The sequence below is a fragment of the Giraffa tippelskirchi genome, chromosome X (genome assembly GCF_054371585.1).
Source record: "Giraffa tippelskirchi isolate mGirTip1 chromosome X, T2T-mGirTip1v1.2.pri, whole genome shotgun sequence".
NCBI classification, from domain to species: domain Eukaryota; kingdom Metazoa; phylum Chordata; class Mammalia; order Artiodactyla; family Giraffidae; genus Giraffa; species Giraffa tippelskirchi.
In genome coordinates, this window is record NC_137289.1 from 99726030 (window position 1) to 99751342 (window position 25313).

At 48.4% G+C, this 25313-nt stretch overlaps 1 protein-coding gene and 1 pseudogene across 4 annotated transcripts in view; one reads left to right on the forward strand and one right to left on the reverse strand.

Annotated features, from left to right (window-relative positions):
• Positions 1–22784, reverse strand: part of IQSEC2 (IQ motif and Sec7 domain ArfGEF 2) — a 77729-nt gene extending 54945 nt beyond the window's left edge. For 2 of the 4 annotated variants that reach the window (XM_081567000.1, XM_081566998.1), the window contains exon 1: positions 21790–22784. In XM_081567000.1, the coding sequence (XP_081423126.1) occupies positions 21790–22496 (707 nt within the window). In that variant the 5' untranslated portion in view covers positions 22497–22784. The remainder of the gene's footprint in view (positions 1–21789) is intronic. The other 2 variants (XM_081566997.1, XM_081566999.1) reach the window with 2 other exon arrangements.
• A 1193-nt stretch (positions 22785–23977) lies between these two features.
• LOC145535377 (small ribosomal subunit protein uS2 pseudogene) lies at positions 23978–24792 on the forward strand (annotated as a pseudogene).
• The last annotated feature ends 521 nt before the right edge of the window (positions 24793–25313 follow it).

A 25313-nucleotide genomic window follows, 5' to 3' on the forward strand; every position in this document is an offset into this window, starting at 1 on the left:
AGGGGAGGGACACTGGGGCTGTCATTAGGGGTGGGGAAGAGAAGGAAGAAGAACCAGGGTGCTAGGAAGAAGTGGGGAGAGTGTGTGAAGCGACTTCCTTGTCCCATCTCTGTCCTCTTCTTCCTTCTCTCCCCTCCCTCCCCACCCCAACCCCCACTTCAGAGGAGACAGAGATGAACACATCACAGGCTCTGTCCTCAGGTGGGAGAACCGAAAGTGAGAAGCAACCTTAGTGAGGACCTGAGTCAGGGGAGAATCATCTATGCTAAGTGCAAAGTGAGAGGGACACTTGGGGAAGGGAGATAGAGCTCAGCGTGAGTATCTGCTGGAAGAGTGAATGGAGCACCCACCAGCCAGGTAGGGCAGGCAAGCATTCGGGTGCAGGAGCACAGACAGTGGGTGAGGCCAATGCTTCCAGTTCTGCTACTTACTAGCCATATAATCCCGGGGAAGGCACTGTCCGATGTCCCGCCTCAGCTTTCTCACTTGTAAAATGACGTGACAGGGGAAGGGAGGGGGACAGGAGGGTGGGGTGGCTGTGAGGTTCAGCCTGGCATGGTAGACAACAGTAGGTCCAATCTTTAGCCTCTGCAGCCCCCTAAAGGGACAGAGGATTAGGGCCACGGAGCACCTTTTCACATTTATTAAAACTTCCATCTCACCCTGCCACAACAAGATTGCTTCTGAGGCCTGGCTCAATCATTTGCAGGTACCAGGTTGGATGGGCCTAATTCAATGACTCCCTAACTGTCGACAGAATGAAGGCTAAACCCCTCAGTGTCTCTCCCTAACACGAACCCTCTGTTCCAGGCCGGCTGGTCTCCTCGCCACTCCACCCCAAAATCTCCAGCACACACATATTCTATCTACTATATACCAGGCCCAAAGTCAGGAATACAAGCCCTCAAGTTGCTCACAGACTGGCCCCCTGCCTCGATCTACTTTAGGGCATAAGCCATGTACATAGTCATCTGCACTGACACATTGGAGAAGGCGATGGCACCCCACTCCAGTACTCTTGCCTGGAAAATCCCATGGATGGAGGAGCCTGGCAGGCTTCAGTCCATGGGGTCGCGAAGAGTCAGATACGACTGAGTGACTTCACTTTCACTTTTCACTTTCATGCATTGGAGAAGGAAATGGCAATCCACTACAGTGTTCTTGCCTGGAGAATCCCAGGGACAGGGGAGCCTGGTGGGCTGCCGTCTATGGGGTCGCACAGAGTCGGACACGACTGAAGCGACTTAGCAGCAGCAGCAGCAGCACTGACACATGGACAATCACTGGGCACCTACTATGTACCAGGCAAGGTGGCGGGCTCTTTTGACACATGACCTCCTTTGATCCTGCAAAGTGGGAACTACTCATCCACTTTTAAGATGATGAAACTGAGACTCACAGAAGTTGAAATGAGTTGCCCCATAGCACACAAGTAGGGGGGCCTGGCCTGGACCCCAGAGTTCTCAAAAGGCTTGGCTATACTAACTCCCATCCTCAAGAGTGATGCTCAATAAACAGTAACTGACTGAAGTCTATGAGTATAGTGACAATACTTTTTGAACCTAAGAAAGTGAAGTCGCTCAGTAGTGTCTGATTCTTTGTGACCCCATGGACTGTAGCTTGCCAGGCTCCTCTGTGCATGGGATTTTCCAGGCAAGAATACTGGAGTGGGTTGCCATTTCCTTCTCCAGGGGATCTTCCAGACCCAGGGATCAAACCCGGGTCTCTCACATTACAGGCAGACTCTTTACCATCTGAGCCACCAGGGAATCCCTACTGAACCTAAAACTCAGGCATGTAATGAGACCAAGGATTTTGATGTTGCTGCTTCCAGGTACAAGGGGCAATCTGGCAGATGGGAGAATAAATGGCAAAATATTGACAGTTTTAACCTTTGGGGGACGTACAGGGACAGCAGGGCCGAATAACTGAAAAGACTATAAGCCTTTGAAATGCCATACTGGGGTTTCTGCTCTCGCCTCCTGGATCCCCTGCCTCTCATCTTGCTCTTCCAAGTCATCTATAAAGAGTACCTGGGGAAGAAATAAGGTGCCTCTCTCCCAACAACCCACAATTACATAAACAAGGCTGTCCTCTGAGAGCTATGAGAAATGCATCAGAAATGAGATATGCAGTTACCTGAAAAAGAGAGACAGTTTCTTAACAGCATTTGGGCAACATGTCTACAAGATCAGTTGTCCAACAGAAAGGAGATTGGACACAAAGAGAAGGTACATATTTTTAAAGGAGACTTGAAGAGCTACCATGTACAGGGCTCCTCCCAAAAGTGTCCTGAGGAGAAAGGGGTGTGCCCTGGTCCAGAGAAGCATCTCTAAAAGCTAAGAACCCGGCCTGGCACAGCCAGCGACCTCATCTCCCAAACATCAACTTGTCTAACTGCAAGTCTCTTCAATGGACAACCACCTTCTCTCACTGGCTGCTAAAGGAACATCTCTCAAGCACAAATCATGCATGTGTGCTAAGTTGCTTCAGTCATGTCCGACTCTTTGCGACCCCATGGACCATTGACCGCCAGGATCCTCTGTCCATTGGGCTCTCCAGGCAAGAATACTGCAGTGGGTTGACATGCCCTCCTCCAGGGGATCTTCCCAACCCAGGGATCGAACCCAAGTCTCTTACGTCTCCTGCATTGGCAGGCGGGTTCTTTACCACTAGGGCCACCTGGGAAGCCCAGTTTTCTTCATTTGTATGATCAATTCTCCCCAAACTCTGTGAGGAGTGCATTTCTCCTCTCATTGCAATCTGACACATCCCATAATCCATCAGACTTTCTTTTTCCTTTGAGACATCGTCCTCACTGCAATCCAGACTGGTTGCTCTCCAGGCCTGCACAAAGTTGCCCTAAGATCTCCTCCATCACCTTGGGATTTCCTTCAGTTTTCTTCTGTGTTAATTTTCTGCTTCCTCAATTTCTTGGCCTTTTTTTCTGAGTCTATGCTTGCATTTTGCTGGAGCACATTCTCCAGTGCGTCCTGAGAAAGGAGACCTAGGACATAAAATCTTTAGATCTCCTGTCTGAAAATGTCTTTATTATGCTCTCACCCTTGATTGATAATTCAACTCTGTATAGGCTTCTAGGTTGGAAGTTATGGTCCTTCAGAATTTTGAGAATGCTGCTCCATTGTCTCCCAGCTTCCAGTGCTGCTATTGAGAAGTCCAACACCATTCTTTTTCCTGATCCTTAGTACACTATATGTTTTTTTCTCTGGAAGCTTTTAGTTGCTATTGCTGTTCAGTTGCTCAGTCATGTCGGAATCTTTGTGACCCCATGGGCTGCAGCATGCCAGGATTCCCTGTCCTTCACTATCTCCTGGAGTTAACTCAAACTCATGTCCATTGAGTTGGTGACATTATCCAACCATCTCATTCTCTGCTGCCCCTTTCTCTTTTTGCCCTCAATCTTTCCCAGCATCAGGGTCTATTCCAATGAGTTGGCTCTTTGCATCAGGTGGCCAAAGTATTGGAGCTTCAGCATCAGTCCTTCCAATTAATATTCAGGGTTGATTTCCTTTAGGACTGACTGGTTTGATCTCCTTGCTGTCAAAGGGACACTTGGAGTCCCTTGGAAACTTTCAGAATCTTCTCTTTATTCTGCTATTCCGAACTTGTGCAGCAGTGTACCTTGGTGGGGGTCTTTTTATCATTTATTTTGCTGGTTACTCGGTGGGATTTTCATTCCTTCAGTTCTGGGACATGTTCTTTGATCCTTTCCTTCCTGCTGTTTCCTCCATACTCTATTTCCAGAACTCTTATTGTTGGATGTTGGAGTTCCTCAGCTGATCCTCCCATGCTCTCATCTTTTCTCTTCTGTTGTCCATCTCTTTGTCCTGTTTTTCTGCTTCCTAGGCTACTTCCTCAACTTTTATTTTCTAATCCTTCGGCTGAAATTTTGACTTGGCTCTCGTTATCTTAAATTTCCCAGGTATCTTCTCCTCCCTTCATTACCTCTGCTCCAAGTTTTTTTTTTGGTTTGTTTACTTTTGGGGTCATTCTTGCAGGTTGATGGTCTTCCTCAAATAGCTTTGTACTACCTGATGCATCTCTGGCTACCTAAGCCTTTTTTTTTTTTTAATGTCAGTTACATTAAGGTTTAATTTACATGAAATGAAAATATACCTATTTTAAGGGTCCTCAGCTGGTGAGCCCTGGTGATCAGTTCCCATGACACTAACAATCTCTGTGTGTAGGTGGAGCTGGCCAGGTGATGGACTTCACTAGAGAGTTAATGGACTAAGAGCCTATTCTTTGGATGGAAGACTCCCAAACGTCATCTTTAAGAGGCCTTTGTCTGGGGTCTTTCAGTTTCCCCAGAGAAGAATCCTTTTCTCTTGTGTGCTCCTGACTTTGGTGTCCTGAAGTAGGTAAGTGGAAAGACGTTGGAGTTCCACTGTTTTGGGGTGCAGGTTACTTTGCTTGCAGCCCTGTTTCACCCCATCCTCCACTGTGCCTGGTGTCTCCAAGCCCAGAGGCTCATAACTTCAATTTTGCCCAAGAATCACCCTCCATCTTCAGAGATGGAGCCGGTAGAGGCAGGGGGCGTCTCTGACTGAATGGGGTTGGGGAGGAGCCAACACGGTTTGTTCACAGACTTTCAATATTCTCCCTGTTTTTGGTTCTGTGCCTCATCCTGCTTCCATGCTTCATGGTATCTCTGATCCCCAAGCATTTCTGGGGCTCGTTGTGTGGAATAGTTTACTTCTGGTCAGCATCCCAGACCTCATGTTTCTACCTTTTTTATTCCTTTACTCATATTTCAGTGGAATTTGTGAAAGCAGCAGAGATAAATAGTTTATTCAACTTGTTGTATTTAACAGGAAGTTCCCCTTCTTATTCCAGCCAACTCTTATTCATCCTCCGTGACTCATTTAGGCAAGACCTCCTCCAGGAAGCTTATCTTAATATCCCCTCCTGGATGAGGAACCCCCCCTCCCCCCGTTCTCCCACAGGATCCTTTTCTTGCCTCTATCACAGCCCTGATCAAACTGTTTAGAAAGTGTCCATTTCCAAGTCTGGCTCTCCCTGCATACTGGGATCTCCTGGCAGTCTGGGCCGTGTCTTAGTCATGCCTGTGCCCCAGTTCCCAGGGTCTGATCCACAGGGGTACACAGTAAATATGTGGGGATGGAATGAATGAATAAATGAATGACTACAAGTATGAATCAGACCTAGCTAGAGGGACCATCTAGAAAGGGAAACAAGCTGAATACAATTGTTCCTATACAAGACCAGTTCCCTAAAAGCTCTAAGTTCCCTAAAAGCTCTTATGTGCAAAGATGCCTACTGCAGCATGATTTAAACCAGTGAAAAAAAACAGGCCCAGTGTCTATGCCCTACATTGAGAGGATGGTTAAGTACATTATGGTATATCGGTTGCCATTAAAAATGATGCTTCTAAAGAATATGCAATTACATGGGGAAATGTTCAAGTGAACAAAGCAAGAAAAAATTGTACCTGCTGTATTATTTCAACCATATGAAAAGAATGCAGAGAATAAGGGAAATACATCAAATGTTCAGAGTAGCTGCCTCTATGTGTTGTAATTATGGATAATGTTTTTCTCCTCTACTTTTCTAAATTTTCAAATGGCAGAATGCATTAAATGTATATTTTTTTAAAATTTCCTAAGAAATGAAGATAAGAATCCCAAGATACTCATAAATTAAATATTGTGAAGAGGACCCAGGAAGGCTTTGGCCTTCACTGACCAGAGACACAGAAGGCCCAGTCCCCACTGCAAAGCAGGACCTAGTTCAGGAAGCCAAAGGAGGAGGATCATGGAGTTCAGCTTACTACAAATTGCAATATCATAAGCTGTACTGGGAAACAGACGCTCCTACACTGGATATCACACTTCAGAGGCTCCTTTTTGTGAGGTAAATGGTCTGTGGGGCAAGGGAATAAGCCCATCAGGATCTCTGGCCTTTTGCCTTCTAGACTGCACTCAGGTACTCAGAACCCAGAATTCCCTGTCTATATTTCTTGAGCTGACTTGTAGGAATTGTGTGGTCTTATTATCCAGGTCCATGTGCTAGGGTGGCCAATGAGAAAGGAAAATAGTCAGGGCTTGGATGTGGGCTGGGATATCCATATAGATCTCAAGGTTCCTTATGAGCTACAGGTGGTGAGAGAAGGGGAAAGGGCCAATGGCCTCAACCGGTACCTTGTATGGGCCACATAAACATAGAAGCAGGCAAGTCCATAGGTCCCTAGGCCTCAACGTTGGTAGAAGGGGCTAGCTTTGAGTGTTAGACAGATCTGGGTTCAAATCTATTTATTTGCTGTACAACCATGGGTGAATCCATTCCCCTCTCTGAACCTCAGCTTCCTCAACTATAAAATAGGTATACTAATTCCAATCTCAGAGAGTTCTTGCAAGGCTTACTGGGGGCACAATGGCTTAGAGGTTATGAGTACAGGTTATGTGGTCAGACAGGTCAAGGTTTGAATCCTAGCTCTGCCCCTCCTAACTATATGATTTACATATCTAAGACACAGTTTGTTTACTAATATGATAAAGATAATAACAGTACTGATAAAGTTGTTGGAAGGATTGGGGTTGTAATGAATACATAATAACATTAGAAAATGCTCAAATGAGAAAAGTCTGCTTAATAATGGGCATGCAAAGATTGGCTACGGTAGGGCTGACTGGGCCTTCTGCACCCCCATCCTCCTGACCAGCTTTATTTTTCTCCATAGCACTTACCACTATTTGACAGGTTTTGTATCTTCTTGTCTGTTTCTTTTCTGTCCCCATCCCATACATTCACACACTAGAACGTGAGCTCCGCAGGGCATAAATCTGTTTTGTTCACTGTTTCCAAGTGCCTGAAACAGTGAGAGAGTGAAGATGTTCTTCAATGGTCGAGTAGATATCCGCCATGTAGACATGGGTATAAGGTATTCTCAGCCAAGAGAACAGCCAGAATACAGGCATGGAACCACAAAGCAGTCCACTTTGCCAAGGGTATCCTAGACAGTTCGGTACAGTTTGAATGCAGGGTGAGGAAGGGAACAGAGTGGTTACAAAGATGAGTGGGACTGTGGCCTGACCCAAGGAGCACGTGAGAGCTTTCCTAGACCACAAGTGGTGTGAAAACCAACTTGTGACAGCCAGGAAATAGAAAAGCACTAGCAGAGAGGCAAAGATGCCTTCCAAGTTCAACTGTCATCTAAATCATGATGATGTAGAAGGCCAAAGTTAAAACGTTTTGAAAGATAGTTCAGGTGGAGGGAAGACTCCTTTCTAAGGGGCGATCTGAGCCAGGAATCAGACCTAGAAAAGACAAATAGGCAAGGATAGAAGTCATATGGAAGAGGTAATAGTGATATGCAAGAAAATCTTATAAGATTAATTAAAGAGGATAACAATTAGATGAACCTCAGGACAAATCAGAAACCTTGTTGGATAACATTTTTAGCAATGGATCCACATGACACTGAATGGATCCACAAGATCCACAGGCCAAAATGGTGGTGGGGAAACAAAATGAAAGCCATAGTGGTTTCAGTTGCCAGTTATCTTTCTGTTGATGATTACTCTTCCTCTAGTCATTTGTTACCATTACTCACTGAAAAGTCCTGGAATGACAATGATGATGATGATGATAAAGATTGCTATGTACTTCAAAGGAAATATTTGCCTATCCCTTTTCAAATTTCTTCTTCAGAAAATAAAGAGGCAAGTATCACTTTACATTTTTATTTTAAAGAAAAAAGACAGGCAGAGACTACAATAAAAACAGCACTGAACAAGAGTGTGAACTTCATTGTATAATTGCAGGGGAGCCCCTGGGGCTTGGCCTAAGGAGTGACAAGGGCAAATGCTGCCTTTCTAACCTCCCTCTCCTTTCAATCACTAAAGCAGGCTTTATTTGGTCTTTAGCATTTCTGCCTTCTAATAATCCAAAAAGGATAAAGTGATTATTAAGCACCTATAATGGTCCAGGACTTGTGTTATCTTCATAACAGCTGTGCAAGTTCATTATTATTCTTCTGATTGTATAAGTGTGAAAACTGGGGCTCAGAGCAGTAATGTGATTTACCTAGAGTCAAACAAATAATAATAAGTAGTGGAATCGGGATTCAAGTCTATGTTCGTCTGATTCCAAAACCAGTGCTTTTCATTGCTACAGCTGTGGCTTCCTTCTGTCACGCCAGAGCTAGGTAGCACTTCGTCTCCCCCAGCTTGGCCTCTCTCCCTCACCTGGCTCTGATACCCCCTCCACATCATGAGCATTCAGCGGGTGCTTCTGAAAGAGACAAACCTTCAAGGATGGAAGGGGGCACCCAAAAGGGAAGGTGGGGTGAGGTACCTGCAGGTACCGCAGCCCAAAGCAGCTTAGCACTATGACAAAAAGAGAGAGAGAGAATGAAAATGAAACTGGCTCTCCAGCCCTCCCTTCTTCCTTCCCTCTGCTGGAGGCAGAAGGACGGAGGTTCAGCCATGATGGGAGAGAAAGTGGGTGGAAGGGAGAGCAGCAAGAGCAGCCTGCTATTGCAGAAGCCTCAGCTCAGCCTCAAAGCCCCCTCCTGTGCATTTGGGGCCCATCGCTGGCCCACCTGCTCCCACTGCCTAAGCAAAGGAGGCCAGGCTGTTCTCCAAGCACCCACCCAATTCTGCCAAAGCACAGCTCACAGCAGACTCAGATCCTCTCAAGTCACAGTGAGGCCATCCTGAGAGGTGGAGGGACTGGCCTGGGGGTTCAGAGGGAGGCAGTGGCAGGGTGGGGGTCAGAACCCACGTCTCCAGCCCCTCGGCAGAGGGCTCTCTTGACTGCAAGGTCTAGATGGCAGAGGTTGAGGAAAAGGAGCTCAGGAGACTGCCACAGGAATGCTCATGACAGGCCTAGAGCCAGAGGCAATACATGCCAAAATGAGGCCTACAGAGTTGGGTATTTTGGGGGTTGACTAATTATTTTCCATCTCAATCTGGATTGAGAAAGCAAAACAACCATTTTTAAAAGTCGCATTAGCCTTAGTTTGGACCTCAAAAGCATAAATCTTTATCTCTTTCTTCTGTCAGGACCCAGCTAAAAAGAATGAGAAGGAATAAAATAAGGTATGAAATCGTAACAGTGAAGAGGATGGAAGAAGGTGATATCAATAGGTGAGAGATTTCAATAAATTTCTGGGAGCAAAAACCAAAGAGAACAGTGTTTACAGTTGAAGGAAAGCCAGCGACACCACTCGGGGGTCTCAGCCAGAGAGGGAGCCAATCAGGCCAGCAGAGGCCCAGAGAGAATCCAAACTTGAAGATGGTAGGTACGAAGGAGAGTAGGCGTGATTGGGGGCTGAAAATGGAGGGCATAAACTGAAGGTAAGTACATGAAATCCTCCCCCATGCCCTCCCCCCAACTCCCAGATCCAAAACACAAGCTGCCTGGCTTTCATCCCTAGGCAAAATATCAGAGAACTGGTTAAAGGAATTAGACTCTGTGGTATTACTTAGGGCACCTAGTGGCATGTTGTTGCTCCCAGAATAAAGTGCTTTTCATTCTGGCATTTGGGGGTCACCCATTACAACTGCCAGCTCCTGGTGGCTCACCTAAAATAAGGTCGGGGAATGAACAAGCCAGTTGGATATACAGACACCTCACTCAGCTTTGTATCAGCTCATTCGCAAACTAGAAAATAGAAACTATGAGAGAAAAGGTAAGCAGCCTAGAAGATCAATCCAGGAAGTTCAACATCCAACTAACAGACACTTCAGAAAGAGAAAACGGAGAAAATGAAGGGGAGGAAACTACCAAAGAAATTATGTAAGAAAAGACAAGGTGCAGCAAGTTGCAAGGGCTCACTGAGTACCAGGGAGCATGAATGAAAGACGGACCTTGAGCTGAGAGTTGGTTACATTGGCTTGGCTTGTAAAAAACTGACCAAGCTATTCACTTGTGATATGAGGAGCACTTTTCTGTATACGTATTATATTTCAGTAAGAAGTTTAAAAAAAAAAAACCCTCCTAAAAAATCTGCAAGTAAAATGTCCACAGAAGATGTGCTATGATTATCCTGCGGTTTCAAGGAACCCCACACAACAGTAAGTTTAAGTAAGCACGTAAATAAATAGATTTATAAGGTGGAAAGTCTAAATAGATTGATAAGGTGGAAAATCCCGGTCCAGATATGAAACAAAGTAAAAAGTGGCATGACTTCGAGCAATTAATAGAGCATAAGAAAGGAAAATTCATTTGATCTTGATGCTAGGAAAATTTTCCTAGGAGTACAGAAGTTGGAACGGTGGACCCATGAAAAGTGAGGTGTAATTATAGTACACTATTTGACCCTGCAATGAATAATATGACATAGTCATAATCACATAAACACAGTGTATTGGTGGTCAACTTTTAAAGTTCATTTGTCCAGAAAATCACTGAAGACATAATTACTGTTATAGAACAGAATGCAAATGTAATCAATCTTGCAGATGTGAAAGTACAGAAAATATAGAAAGTGGGAGGTGGAAAGACAGAGGAGAGATAGAAGGAAGAATGGGGCACTAATAGCTCTATCTTATAAACTGAGTGGTCAAGAGATACTGTGGCAAATGATGGAACAAGAAATTAGTCTAAATTGTACCTAACAAAGTTACAAAGGTAACTAATAGAGGACCAAAATAGTAATATAACTATTAAAGTTTGGGAGGGGGAGAAAAAGTCAGGTGTTGTAAATAAGCTAAATTCTCACTTGCCATAGTAGTTCAGTCACTCAGTCGTGTCCGACTCTTTGCGACCCCATGGACTGCAGCACACCAGACTTCCCTGTCCATCACCAACTCCCGGAGCTTGCTCAAACTCATGACCATCGAGTCGGTGATGTCATCCAAGGAAGAAGTCAATAGATGATGTATGATTTTTGAAGTTGATAAATGAAGAAATTAGCATCAAAGCATGTTTATTTAGAGATATGAAGTTACCACCAGAAAACCTGAATGGTAGAAGTGGTCACTTCTGGGGGTTGGGTCCTTGATGACTCGACAGTAAAGAATCTGCCTGCATTCCAAGAGACCTGGGTTCAGTCCCTGGGTCAGAAAGATCCTCTGGAGAAGGGAATGGCAACCCACTCCAGTCTTCTTGCCTGGAGAATTCCATGGACAGAGGAGTCTGGAGGGCTACAATCCATGGAGTCACAAAGAGTTGGACACGACTGAGTGACTAACACTTCCACTCAGGAGGCTGGGAAGTGGGGGACAGGGAGACATTGTTTTTTTTTTACTATATATGTCCTTGTGTACTATCTGCCCTTTAAAAATCATGTATATGGGGCTTCTCTGGTGGCTCAGTGGTAAAGAATCCATCTACCAATACAGGAGACACAGGTTTGATCCCTGATCTGGGAAGATTCCACATGCTGCAGGGCAACTAAACCCATGGGCCAGAACTACTGAGCCCATGTGTGGCAACTACTGAAGCCCTAGAGCCTGTGCTCCACAACAAGAGAAGCCACTGCAATAAGAAACCTGCATGCCACAACTAGTCCCCTACTTGCCTCAACTAGAGAAAAGCCTACAAAGCAATGAAGACCCAGCACAGCCATGAGTAAATAAATATAATTTTAAAATTGTGTATATGTACTGCTTTGATTTAATTTTTAAAAAACAAGTCCTTCTTCTTTCTTTGGACCCCAGTCTCCCACACAGTCCATACAAAGTGGGGCGGTTGATGACCCAAGGTGATGTGAGGTCTTGTTCTCCAAAATCTATGTTTCTTTCTAGAGCAGAAGCAAGACAGGCGAGTGAAAGACTGATTCTTTCCTAACTAACCCCTCGACTCCTCACAGTATCACAATCATCCTTTACAGATGCCTTCTCAGTTGCCCCAGCCTGCACCACCCTCTCTGGTCCCCTTCAAATCCCACCATCACTAGTCCAGCCTCGTCAGCCTTCCATTCATTCAACTGTTTACACCCATTAGTTATTTATACCTGCCTGAGTCACAAAGGATTTGAGGTGGCTTACTCTAATAACACAGATAAGGAAAGAATAAAAATTGAACTAGAAAATAAGAACTCAGAAAAAGAGATCAACAAAGATGCTAGAGCTGTACTTCAAATTAACTGGTAGCTGAGGCAGAAAGCAACATACAATGAGCCATGACAGCCTCATATTAGGAAGGAGGAAATACAGCCATTTTCAGGGGAAGCAAACCTTTGCCAAGCACTGAATTCTTCAAGTCATTGTCCATGGGAGATTTCATGAGGGAAAAGGAAATGACTGTTTTTGATTTGTTTTGGTTTTGTTTTGTTAAACTTCAAGTTGTCCTATTTTAATGATTTGCTCTCCAGGTATTTGGATGACTTATCTCCTACAAAAACTGAAAAATCTTAGGTAATATCATGATTATGAAATGAAGTATTTAAGAGCATATATTTTGGCATAATCGACAATTATGTCATTGGTTTTCTTCCCCTGGAAATGACTATTTATTAGGCACATACAAGTATCAGGGAACGCCATTCAAATGATCTTGGTCAATCCTGAGAGATGGGCATTGTCATCTCATTTTCCAGACGAGGAAACCAAAGGTCAGAGAAGGTGAAATGATCCCAACCCAGTTGGTTGGGGCAGAGCCGAGATTCAAACTTAGGTCTGCCTGTCTCCAAAGCTCATTTTTTTCCCACTTTATTTATTTTTTAATTGAAGGATAATTGTTTTACAGAATTTTGATGTTTTCTGTCAAACCAAAGCTCATTCTTTACATTTCATACCAGGGGGGCCTCAAAACCAAGGCCCCCAGGCTAGAGATACCCTGCCCAAGGCAATGGGGACACAGTGGTGACACAGGCCAACCCTCTTCCATGAAAACAGAAGAAGGGGGATTATGGGCCTTGCTGCCAAGCCAGAAACTGCCTCTGAGCTGCCTCAGTCACATTAAATGAGGACTTCCAAGTCAGAAAGAAGGTTGGGCCTGGGTGCTTCTAGAAAAGGAAACCACAGACCCCAGCTATAAATCTAACCAATCTGACTTCTGAGGGGCTGAACCAGAGCACAGGGTCTGTCTCCCACTGAAGCAAGAGATCCTTTATTCAGGTGATGCATCATCTTTATCACTTCCTCCCCGAACAAATCACCCAGCCTCCTGGAGGCCCGGCTTTCTCATCTGCGGGACAAAGATAATGATCCCTACCACCTTCACGGGATTTCAAGGCAGAAAATAGCACGTTTAAGGAATGATGCTTTAAACACTGGCATTAACACTAGAGTGGCATTTCTAATCAGAGCTCTTCTGCTCACACACATGGAGTGGCCTCCTATTAAGTCCTTTCTCTCTCTGTCAGCCTCAGTCTTCTCATCTGTAAAATGAACAGCCTGAGCTGAGTGATTCTGATATTATCAAAACCCTGCTTACACTCTCCTATGTCACAGCATTTATCAATGTGCTGTCACTGTCTTTCTCCGCCAGTAGATTATCTCTACTCCTACCATCCAAGTTCAGGCCTTGCCACCTCTCATCTAGCCTGTCACAGCAGCCTCATCACTGGATGCCCTCTAGTCTACCTCTCAAAGTACAGAGATCTAGCAGAGATCTCTCCAAAACATGGCTGTCAACAGCCACCCCATACTCTGCAATACACACCTCTTCCCTCAGCTTAGAACTCCGTGCTGGTTCTCAATTCCTAACAGAATAAAGCTCTTCATGCAGCTACTCAAGTGTCCTCCTGATCTGCGCCAGCCAAGTCATCAGACTCTTCTCTGGATCTTCCTGGTTTGTGCTCTAGGTTGTACTGACCTGGTAAATGTGCTCCCCTCCCCACCTCCATATACCCTGCTGGCCCTCTGCCTTAACTACCCTTTGGCTCCCAATTCCCACTGACCTAGATGCCATCCCGCTTCACCCATGTAACCCCTGCTCATCCTCCAAGCCTCAGAGCAGGCATCAGGAAACCCTCCCCAACAGTCTGGGTAGATGTCCCTTCTTTGGGCACCCATGGCCTCCTGTGTTCCCCTTTGGCATAGCACACAGGACCCACATTACATTTGTCTTTTCCACCCGACTGTGAGCTCCCTGAAGCCAAGAAGAGTATACTATCCATGACGGAATTCCCTTGCCTGCAACAGCACAAGCTGTGGCATATCCCTGGTGTACAATATTCACTGGACAGCCCTCTCTCTCTCTCAGAAATGTGGTGAGCTCCCTCATGGCCTCTCCCCCTGTCTTTCCATGGCACAGAATTTTGCAAAGTTATTATTATTAACAATAAAAATGCCTATAGCTGAGTAAACATACACTCTCTGCTGAACACTTCTGTATCTGTCATCTCACTGAATTCTCACAATAATCACAAAATGGGTCATTTATGAATTGCCTAGCATAGCAGGTGTACAGTTGTGAGAGATGCCTCCCAGTTTTATAAAGAAATTTGAGGGAAGGAAGAAATTATGTACTTTTTTTAGCACAGATATAATAACAATAATTTTAAAGTGGTTCTATAGAGGAAAATATAGGTTTTCTTCAGGTGAATGCACTAAACTGCATCTGGAGGGACTTCCCTGACTGTCCAGTGGTTAAGAATCTGCCTTGCAATGCAAAGGACATGGATTCGATCCCTGGTCAGGAAACTAAGATCCCACATGCCACAGAGCAACTCAGCCTGTGTGCTACAACTACTGAGCCCTTGCACCGCAAGTAGAGAATCTGTGTGCCATAATGAAAGATCCCCCCATGACACAAGGAAGATCTCACGTGCCACAGCTCAGACCCAACACAGCCACATAATAAATAAATATTTAAAAAATAAATAAATAAACTGCATCTGGAATCCATCAGGAAGTCACAAGCCTCATTCAGATATGCAGTCTTATTATCCTTAAAAAAAAAAAAAAAATATATATATATATATATATACACACACACATACACATATATATCACAGCTACAAATACATTTGACATTAGTGAAATGGTACATATCAGGTGATGATTGTGATAAATTTCCCTCTAAAATGTTAGAAGAATCATCCTGATCTGTTGTGTAGCCCTGGGTGGTCATCTTTGTTTTGAAAAGGATGTGATGAGACAATCTTGGCTGAGTTGTTTTGTTTGCAACACTCCACCTCTAGAGGGCAGGGCAGGCTCACATATTATTTTCCATCTTTATTCCTCAGTTTTCTATCCTGATCAGGACCTTGCTGAGTGTGCTAGACAGTCAGGAAAGTTTCTGATACATTTTTGTGGGGTAGGAGGGCAGGGGCAATGGGAATTTCACCCATCAGAAAATACAGTTTTATCCCCATTTACTACTTGAGAAAAAGAAGGCTCTGAAAGTTAAGTGACTTTCCTTAAGTCACGTGAAGTCCTCATTCCCACAACACCACATTTTCTAAATTCAAAGGTCCCAGGGAACTTCAGCTCCTAAGTGCTTAAGAACAGGCATCCTGGGACTTCCCTGATGGTCCAGTGTCTAAGACTCTGTTTTCCCAATGCAGGGGGCATGGGTTCAACCCCTGGTTGGGGAACTAACATCTTACATGCCACACTGTGTGGCCAAAAAAAATAAATAAATAAAAGCAAAAAAAAAACAAACAAACAAACAAACAATAAAACGGGCATCCTTGCATGAGTATTTTTCAACACGGATGCCTGGAGAGAGACCCAACACTACAAGGAAGTGAGGGTAACTAGCGAATGATCTTGCCCTAAATTGCTTACTGCAAAAGAGGAATAAGTCATTTACTCACCTTTCTTCCCTGTGACCAGTGTTGATTCTTCTGCCAGGGAACACAGCAGAGAATGAGCTAGAAGGGCTGTCTTATTCTGACTCCAAGATACTGTGCCCAGCCCAGGGTCAGAGCCCAATAAAGATTTGGTGGCTAAATAAGTAACTTCCCACTGGATGAGGCAGATGGCACACACTCCTATGCAGGCCTCTTTGCCCCTTTCAGGACAGGTCTCGCACTGAGGGAGAAGACCACGGTATGACACAGCCATGGTATGGGAAGGACAGGTAATGGTGAGCAGATTGGCTTAAATGTCTCTAAAGTCTCATCTGACTCTGCTACCCTGACATCCTACGAACTGGGAGATTGGTAAGTGGGAAGAACACAGAGGGCAGAGGCTAAACAGCTCCAGGGAGTGTGAGGAAAAAGCCACACAGAAGCCAAGAGAACTCTGGAGTTGAGTCATCTCTCTCTACAGGAGTCCTGAAAGGAAGAACACCTTAGGCACCCCTGGCTGTTAGCGTCCCAGGACTTAACCTGACATTCATTTTTCTGCTCAGCGTTTACTGAGCAGCTACTATGTGCTCCGCCATGCATTTCCAAGTTTCTAGCTCCTTCAGTTACACCCACAGCACCTAGCAGAGGGATTGACCAACATGCATGTGATATACATCTATGAAATCTCAATCTGAAGGAGCCCTCAAGCTAGTAGAGATGATACAAGATATAAACAAATAAAGGTGTAAAGAGGGACAAAGTACTCATTTCAAGGATCAGGGATAGATCAGTGAACAAACACGGGAGAGGTGACAGCAGTGGAGTGCAGCCTGGGCACTGGATGGAACAGCCCAGGAGAAGGGAAGAGCATGAGCAAAGACCCAGAGGCTTGGACTTCCCTGGTGGTCCAGTGGTTAAGACTCTGCACTTCCAATGCAGGGCAGTCTCAGGTTGTATCCCTGGTTGGAGAACTGAGCTCCTGCATGCTGCGAGTGTGGCCAAAATAATAATAATAAAGACTCAGAGGCTCTCAGGGGGCTGAGTGCGCTGACAATGGGGCACACAGGCCAGGCTGGCTGTAACTCAGTCTGTGTGAGAGGGACTATAAAAAGATGAGAGGAGAAAGGCAAGATCCTAAAGGGCCCATGCATGGCAGGCAGAGCTGTCTGAAACCTTCTCCTATAGGCCAGGACAGCAGGAAACTGCTGGAGCCCCACAGAAAGCTTGGTCTGGCTGTACCTCATCAGGGGCCCAAGGGAACAAGAGCAGGAGGGCAAAATCCAAGAGGCTACCAGGAGAGGGAGCTTGACTCAAGCAGTGGTTCCAGGAGCTCTGCGGGTGGAAGCCCAGAGCTACACCCAGAGCATGTTAAACCATCTTCATGCCCACCTGCAGGAGGCAATGGTAGACCAAAGGCTCAGTAGCCAGATAGTTCTGGGCGCCATGCAGTTGTGTACCTTGGACAGGTCACCGTACCTCTCTGATCTCCCATTTTCCCATCTGAAAAATGAGGATAACACGAACACCCACCTGCCACAGACTGTGCATGAGATAAGAAGCAGCATGGAATGGTGGGTGAGAATGCTGTGGATGGACTCTGGAGTCCAGCCACCTGGACTCCTAACTCCTTCTTAGTTCTGCCGTTTATGCGCTGAGTGACCTTGGGGAAGTTATCCAACCTTTCTGGGCCTCAATTTCCTCATCTGTGAGGTGGACTTAACAACAGTATCTATCAATAATACATCAAGGGATTCGTGTGATGATTGAATGAATTAATATACGGAAAGCACTTGGAACAAACAGTGCTTGGCACACAGTAAATGCAGGTTAAAACAATGTTGGCTACTGTTACATAAAACCACACAGGGTGGTGCCTGGCACACAGAATTTAGGCTCACTCGGCACATGTGTGGCCCCTTCTCCATGCCCCAGGCCTCTTCTGTGCTCCCAGAAAATTCAGAGGCCATGGGAGGCAGAGGTGGGACAGATGAAAGAGTAGCAGAGGGCAAGCCTGGATTTGGTCTTCTTCTCCTTACTCATCCACCCAACACCAGGTGATACCCACTCTCTTCAAAGCTCCCCCTGCCCCGGGTCCTGGCCCCCACTCCTCACTGCCTGTGCTACTCATTTTGTCCTAAGCACCGGCACTATGATGGGTCAGGTCTGGTCCCCTGTGTCTTTGGCCAGGGGAGGGGGTGAGGGGATCTCAAGCACAGAGAGTGTGGTGTTTGCTCAGCCTGGAGGCCCCTCCTGCTCTCTGCACACAGCCAAGAAATGTTTGTGGATGACAACAGCCCCATTCTCGCCCCAGATCTAGACAGAGAAGCAAGATTCCTGTAATTCTCATTCAATTCGACATTATCATTGCCTCCCACACAACTATAATGCTCCCAACACAGTGGCAGGGAGAGAAATGGTATTCCCTCCTGAGAAGGAGCAGAGGACCCCCCCCCCGGGAAAAGTGTCCAAGACCCCAAAGGAGACAGACTTCCCTAGGGCCCCTCCCTGGGCTCCCTCCCTGCCCCCCAGCATCCACAGCCCCTGCAGGGAGCACACTGTCAGTCCACTGCACACAGGAGACGCCACATCAGTGCCTAGACCAGCACTGCCCTGCCTGACAAGAACACCAGGCTGGCCCTGCTGATTGCTGTCCCCCAGTGCAAGACAGCTTGCTGGGTGGGCGGGGTGGGGGGGCAGAGGATGGAGAGTTACCACCAAACCGGCTTCAGCCCACCACTGCCTACGGCAAAGCCAGAGCTGGGCCCAGGCAAAAAGAGTGGGAAATGCAGCTGTCTTCAGCGTGGAGGACTCAGCAGTGGCCCCCAGCATGGCTGTAAATCATTCCAGGCACCAGGATGGCAAGGGGGCCCAGGCCATGATCGACAACAAAAACAGAGATCTTCTCTAATCACGACGGGGGGGGGGGTGGCAATTCCAGGGGGAAAGACCAAACAGACAAACAAAACAAGCAAAGACTTCACATACAGAGGCCCAGAGGCCAGAAGGAGGTCGGGCCTTATCATGCGCTATGCTGCACTAGGAAGGCCACACCCAGAGCACAGCAGAAGGCAGACTGGCATCTGGGAACCTGTCCAGAAGAGACAGTGCGGGAGGATGTGGGGATCCTGGGGGGATGACATGGGTGGGGGTGGACATAACAGCTGCTATCAACTGCGGTAGAGGGCAAGTTCCCAGGCTTGGGAGTCTGTCTCATGGCTCTGTGACCTCTGTAGTGTTGCTTCACTTCTCTGAGCCCTCGGTTTCTTTGGCTGGAAAACGTGGGTTGTGGTGACAGACGCACAGGGTAGCTGGGAGGGCTGAATATGCCCCTGGGCGAGGGGCCCTTCTATGCTGGGCCCAGGCCCCTCTCTCCCCTCTTTCTCCACCAGAGGGAGCCAGGGGACCAGGAGCGCCCCGCTTGTACCAGCTCTACCTAGCCTCCCCCAGTGCTGCAGCCTCTGCTGCTCAACTCCCACCCTGCCTGCCCTGGCTTCTAGCAGCAGCCTCTCACCCACTCCTTACAAACCCAGAGGAGGCCTGGCAGGGGAGTAGCTTGCAGCAGCTGTGGCGACAACAATGGCTACTGCATCAACAGGCCCTCCTGACACCTGGCCGAGAGAGAGGGAAGGAGGGTGGAAAGGAGGGAGACAAGGCCTTCTGCCCTCCCCCGTCAACTCCCCCTCTCATCACTCATTCCAGAGCCATCTCCCCCTGCTCGAATCTTCCAGATACCTCAGGCTCTCTTGGCTTCTTCCAGTTTGTGACCTGTTCAGGTCCTGAGGCTCTAGAAAGCTCCAGTGGAAAAATAACAGGCCTTGGAGACAGGTGGACTCGGGTTGTAGCCCTAGCTCTATTAAGAACTGGCAGTGTAACCTTGAGCAAGGTCCCTTCATTTTTTGGAGCCTCAGTTTCCCCATCTCTAAAATGGAGTTGCTAGTGCTCACTGCACAGGGTCTGTTGTGAGGACCAAAAGAGGTAATAATGGATGTGCAAATATTTATGGTTAGGAGAAATTTGAAGTACCATCTATAATCCCCTTATTAACCCATTAGGAAATGTGAAGCAACAAACACAAATGTGTTTCACAAAATGTGAAATCCAACGAACAGCCTGGAGGCTGCACAAATAGAGGGAAGGACCGAGAGGCAGGCCTGCCCAGATGGCAGAAGCCCAGAGCTCAAGAGCAAACAGGCTTCCAAACCCACATCTGCAGGGTGGAGAATAGGACGGGAACTGAATCCTAGAATTGGGGAAAGCCTTGATCATTTCATAGGGCTTTCCACCAGTTCAGGAATTATGTTTTCTCTAGCCCTTCCTGATCCCCTTGAGGCAGTCCGCTGCATCACCAGACCAGGTTGGAAAGTTCTTCCTGATTTATCCCCAATTTTCCCATTGCTCCCGGTTCTGCTACCTGGAGCACACATAATGAGGCTGCTTCCTCTGTCACAGGCTTGACCACTCTGGAAGTCTTCCGCAGCCAGGCTCAAGGACCACAAAGCCCATCTAGTCTCCCTTTGCCTTCACCCTACCATGGCCCTCTCCTGAGAGGGTATTGCTTGGTTGACTCGGCCCCTCCCTCCAGTGAGGGGCCCCAAGCTGCACACAGTCAGTCCTCCTGGAATGGGCTCCAAGCAGCCCCACCCCCACCCCCTCCCCCAGGCAGAAGAGCCCATCTCCCTCTGGGGCAGCCCACACCAAACCTCAGCTGAGGGTGCACTGCAGTGAAGCCCAGCCGAGTCCTTGAGCTGCAGCTGCTGCTCCTGGGGCCCAGCCATCTCAACCCAGCACCCCAGCCTGCTGCCTCACCACGGGGGAGTTGCAGAGAGCTGTCTCCCGGCAGATTTCCTGAGGCAGAAGGCTTCCCCACCCCCAGCCCAGCCTCCAAGAGACACTCCACTGGTTGTGGCACATGGTAGGACCAGCTGAGCCATGAGAGGAGGGGGAAAGCTGTCCATTTGCTAGAGGACTTCAGACTTGCTCTGTAGTGGTGGCCGGATTAGTCACAGAACCATCAAATCTAAGCTGGAGGGGCCATTCAAGAGCATTCAAGGCAGACCCTGCCTTTTATAAAGATATGGGGGAACTGATGCCCTAAGAGAGGAAGGGACTCGGTCAAGGTCACAAAACCAATCTGCAGCAGAGCTGGAAGGGGAACCTAGGTTTCCTAACTCCCGGTTCAGTATTCTTTCCAGTCCAGCAGAAGAGAAATCAGGGAGCCTTTAAGGCAGCCCTGTGAGCCTGCAAACCCTTGGCTCCCTCAGCTTGACATTTACCCCAACCAACTCACCATGGTATCTGCATGGAGAAGTGGACTCAGCCCATGCCCCACCAACCCAAGAGATGTTGCCAAGGAGTCCCAAATAAGCAGACACACAGACCCCAGCACAGACACTGGCACTAATCCAACAAGAGGGAAGATCTGTAGACTTCCCTTGCTGGTATGCTCTTTAATTGGGCGGTGTTTTTCTTGAGGGTGGAGAGGGGGTGGTCTTTGAGGAACTAGCCAAGGGCCGGGCCTCCATCTTTGCTCCCCCGGCCTGGATGTGCTGCAGTTCCCCTCAGAGGGACGTCTCAGCCTCCAGCTGCCATTCTGGTCCCCACCTGCCTCTCTGGGAAAGGATGGAGCTGAGGCTGCCAAAGGAGAAACGATCAGGCCTGCGCTCAGGACCTGCAGAGGAGATCCGAATGGTGGGGGGAGTCGCGGCCGGGGGTGGGGGGAGGGAGGGCTTTCGTTCCCCTGCGGCTCTGAACTGACATCGTGACAGACAATAAATATCCCAACCGGCACATCCAAATAGAATAAATAAAGAAATGAAAAGCCATCCTCTGGCAAGGATACAGGGAGGGGGTGAAGAAGTGGAGGGGGTGACGACTGCTCCAAGCTCTCACTGGCCACGGTTTTGAGAAAGAAGAGATGTCTGCACTCATCGGGCCAACCCACTCTGGGGAAGCTAGAGAAGGGGTACCGGCTGCCTGGGGGGGCGCCCGGCTTCTCCCGACAGGTTGGGACAGGAGAGGACACGGAATCAGGCACTGGCTTCTTACTTTACTAGCCGTTCAAGTTGAAGAGGGAACTAGCGGGGAAGAACCGGGGAAGACAAACACGCGTTCCTTACTTTCTCTGGAGGGTTGTGGCCGGGCTGGTGCTGGTACTGGTGCTGTGGCCGCCGCCAGCCCCGGGGCTGGAGCTCCTGGATGCGCCGCGGCTCAGCTGGCCCCGCTCCCGCGGTGGCCGGGGCCCCACGCCCACCGCCGCCGAATAGCCGGCTTCCTTCTCGCGGCCCGGGTGCGCCGGCCCAGCCTCCCTCCCGCCACGCTCGCGACCCAGGGCTGGGTTCTCGTGGTGCAGGTGGCACTGGGCCACGTCGCGCTCGCGGGCAGAGTAAGCAGCAGTGTCCTGGAGTGGGTAGGAGGCGTCCCGCTCCTTGTCCCGATACACAGCCTCCCGGTTCTGATAGGCGCCGTCCCGGTTAGGGTAGCCCACGTCCCGGGCCGCCTGGTGGAACTGGCTCTCCCGCAGCTCGCGGTGGTGGAACTGGGTCTCGCGCAGGTTCTGGTACTGGCTCTCGCGGCTCGGGCTATCCCGCGCGCCGTGGGGGTCCCGGTGCAGCTCCCCGCGGTGCAGCTGGCTCTCCTCCCTCAGATCGCGGTTCTCCTGGGTGAGCTGGTCCAGCTGGCCCTCCAGCTCTTCGATGCGCCGCCGCTGGGTCTCCAGCAGCTGCTGCTGGCTCTCGATGATGTTGTTCAGCTCCAGCAGGTACTCCACCGCCCGGTTGGGGCTCTCGGATCCCGGGCCGCCCGGGGGACCCGACCCCGCCTCCATCCTGGCGGCCCAGGGGCAGGGGAAGGGGCAGGAGAGCCCGATCCCAGCTCGCTCACGGCGCCACCCTCCCCCGGGCCCAGCCGGGGGAGGGGGCCGGCGGGACGCGAGGGCGCGCACCGGGCTCGAGGGCCCGGGGGCCCGGGGGGGCCCGGGAGACAGCGCTGGGGCCGGCGGCACGGGGAGCAGGAGCTGAGGCTACCACCGCCGCCGCCGCCGCCGCCGCCGCCGCTGCCGCCACGGCTCCCGAGGACGCGGCCCGCGGCGCTCCGCCCGCTGCGGAGTCACTGCGCAGCGCGGCCGCGCGGGACCGCCCCGGCCGCCGGCCCGCCCCCCGCCCCTGCCCCCACCCCGCGCGCCCGGCCCGCCCTGCGCGTCCCACCTGCAGCCGCCGCAGGCGCCCGAAGCTGGACCCGCCCCAAGGGCCCCACGGGCCAGCCCCATCACAAGCTGCCAGAGATCTCTCCATTCCACCGGTCCCAGGGTCCTCACTTAATGCAGCCTAAAGAAGCCCTCCATCCCAGTCCGTTCCAACGTCCTCGGGTCCACCAGGCCCAAGATCCTCACCTAAGACCTTCCAGGAACCTCCATCCCAGGCAGCCCACAGGTCCAGGCATCCCTCAGACTCCCCATCCCCTGGGTCTGCCAATCCCAAGTGTCAGTGTTCCTATCCCATCCAACCCCTGGACCTCCTACCTCTGGAGACCTCTCTCTAGCCCATATCATGGGCAGTCCCTAAGATCTCCCACCTCAACAAGCCCTGGGACTCCCCATCACAGCGAGTCTTAGGCTCAAAGCTCCATTCATTCATTCAGCCCTCACTTTCTGCTCTCCTTTGGAAATGCTCATCTCCATTTACTCCATCACCTCCATCCAATGAAACTGTACCCATCCTGCAAGACAAACACCACCTCACTGAAGCCAGCCCTGATCTCCCCAGCCAGAAGTGCTCACTTCCTCCACACTTCTTTTGTGGCACTTGTGGAACTCTGCTTTACACCCCATTTGTTTTTGTTCTTGTTGCATGTCCTCTGCCAGACCAAGCTCCTTAAAGCCAGAAACATGTCTTCATTCATCTTTGTGAGCAGGCTGGGATAGAAGAGAAAGCTTGAGTTTTATAGTCATACAGAACTGGATTTAAATTTCATCTCTCTGAACTTCCTTTTCCCTCTCAGTAACACCTACCTCACAGGAGGTGGTCTTGGGAAAAGCATGCAGAATCATTTGGCACAGAAAAGACAACGCAGAGAATGAAAGAAAATATTTGTAAATGATATATCTGAATATGTAAAGAACTCTTACAGCTCAACAGCAAAAAGACAACCCATTTTTTAATGGGCAAAGGACTTGAATAGATACTTCTCCAAAGACATACAAATGACCATTAAGCACATGAAAAGATACTCAACATTATTAGCCATCAGGGGAATGCAGATAAAAACCACAGTGAGGTTTCCTTCCTAATGTAAAAGGAAACTTTCACAATGTCCAGAGCCCTTGATACCCTACAGGTGAAGGAGGAGGAGATCCTTAAATTCCTTGTAGCAGGAACCCACTTAGGTGGCACCAACCTTGACTTCCAAATGGAACCGTACATCTACAGAATGCAGTGATAACATCTACATCATAAATCTGAAGAGAACCTGAGAGAAGTTTCTACTGGTGACTCGTGCCATTGAAAACCCAGCTGATGTCAGTGTCACATCCTCCAGGAATACTAGCCACCAAGCTGGGCTAAAGTTTGCTGCTGCCACTGGAGCCACTCTTATGGCTAGCTCCTTCACTCCTGGAATTTTTTGTTAATAAGATCCAGGCAGCCTTCCATTAGCCATAACTTCCAGTGGTCATTGATCCCATAGCTGACCACCAGCCTCTCACAGAGGCATCTTATGTTAAGCTGCCCGCCATTGCTCTGCATGACACAGATTCTCCTCTGCTCCAGGTGGACATTGCCACCCCAAGCAACAACAAGGGAGCCCACTCCATGGGTCTGATGTGAATACTGTCCTGGGAAGTACAGTGCATGCATGACACCATCTTCCATGAGCACTCACGGGACGTCATGCCTGATCTCTGTTTCTACAGAGACCCTGTAGAGATCGAAAAGAATAAACAGGTCACTGATGGAAAGGCTGTGACCAAGAAGGAATTTCAGACCGAACGGACCGCTCTTGTTCCTGAGTTTACTACTACTCAACCTGAGGTCACAGGCTGGTCTGAAAGCATGTTGGTGCTCTCTGCGCCTATCGAGCAATTCTCTGCTGAAGATGGGAGCACTCAACCCACCACTGAAGACTGATCCCAATGCTCAGGCCAGTGAATTGGTAAGAATGACCATTGGGTAGTATTAAGCTGTCCTCCACAGGCTCTTGAACAGAAAATGGAAATGAAGCTGTTGAAAAATAAACATCAGTTTCTTAAAACACATATACAGATACCACTTCACATCCACTATGATAACTAAAATAAAAAGGACAGACGGGGAGTAGTGTTGGTTGAGCATGTAGAATGATTGGAACTCTCAGTCGTTACTGCTGAAAATGTAAAATGGTGTGGTTGCTTTGGAAAACCATTTGGAAGTTTCTCAAAATGTTAAATACAGAGTTACCATATGACCCAGGAATCCACTCCTAGGAATATACCCAAGGGAAATGAAAACATGTTTACATGAAAACTTATGCATGAATGTTCATACCAGCATTATTCATAATAGCCCCAAAGTGGAAACAATTAAATGTTCATCTGTTGATGAATGGGTAAACAAAATGTGGTATATCCACATGGAGGAATATTATTCACCCATAAAAATGATTGGAGTTC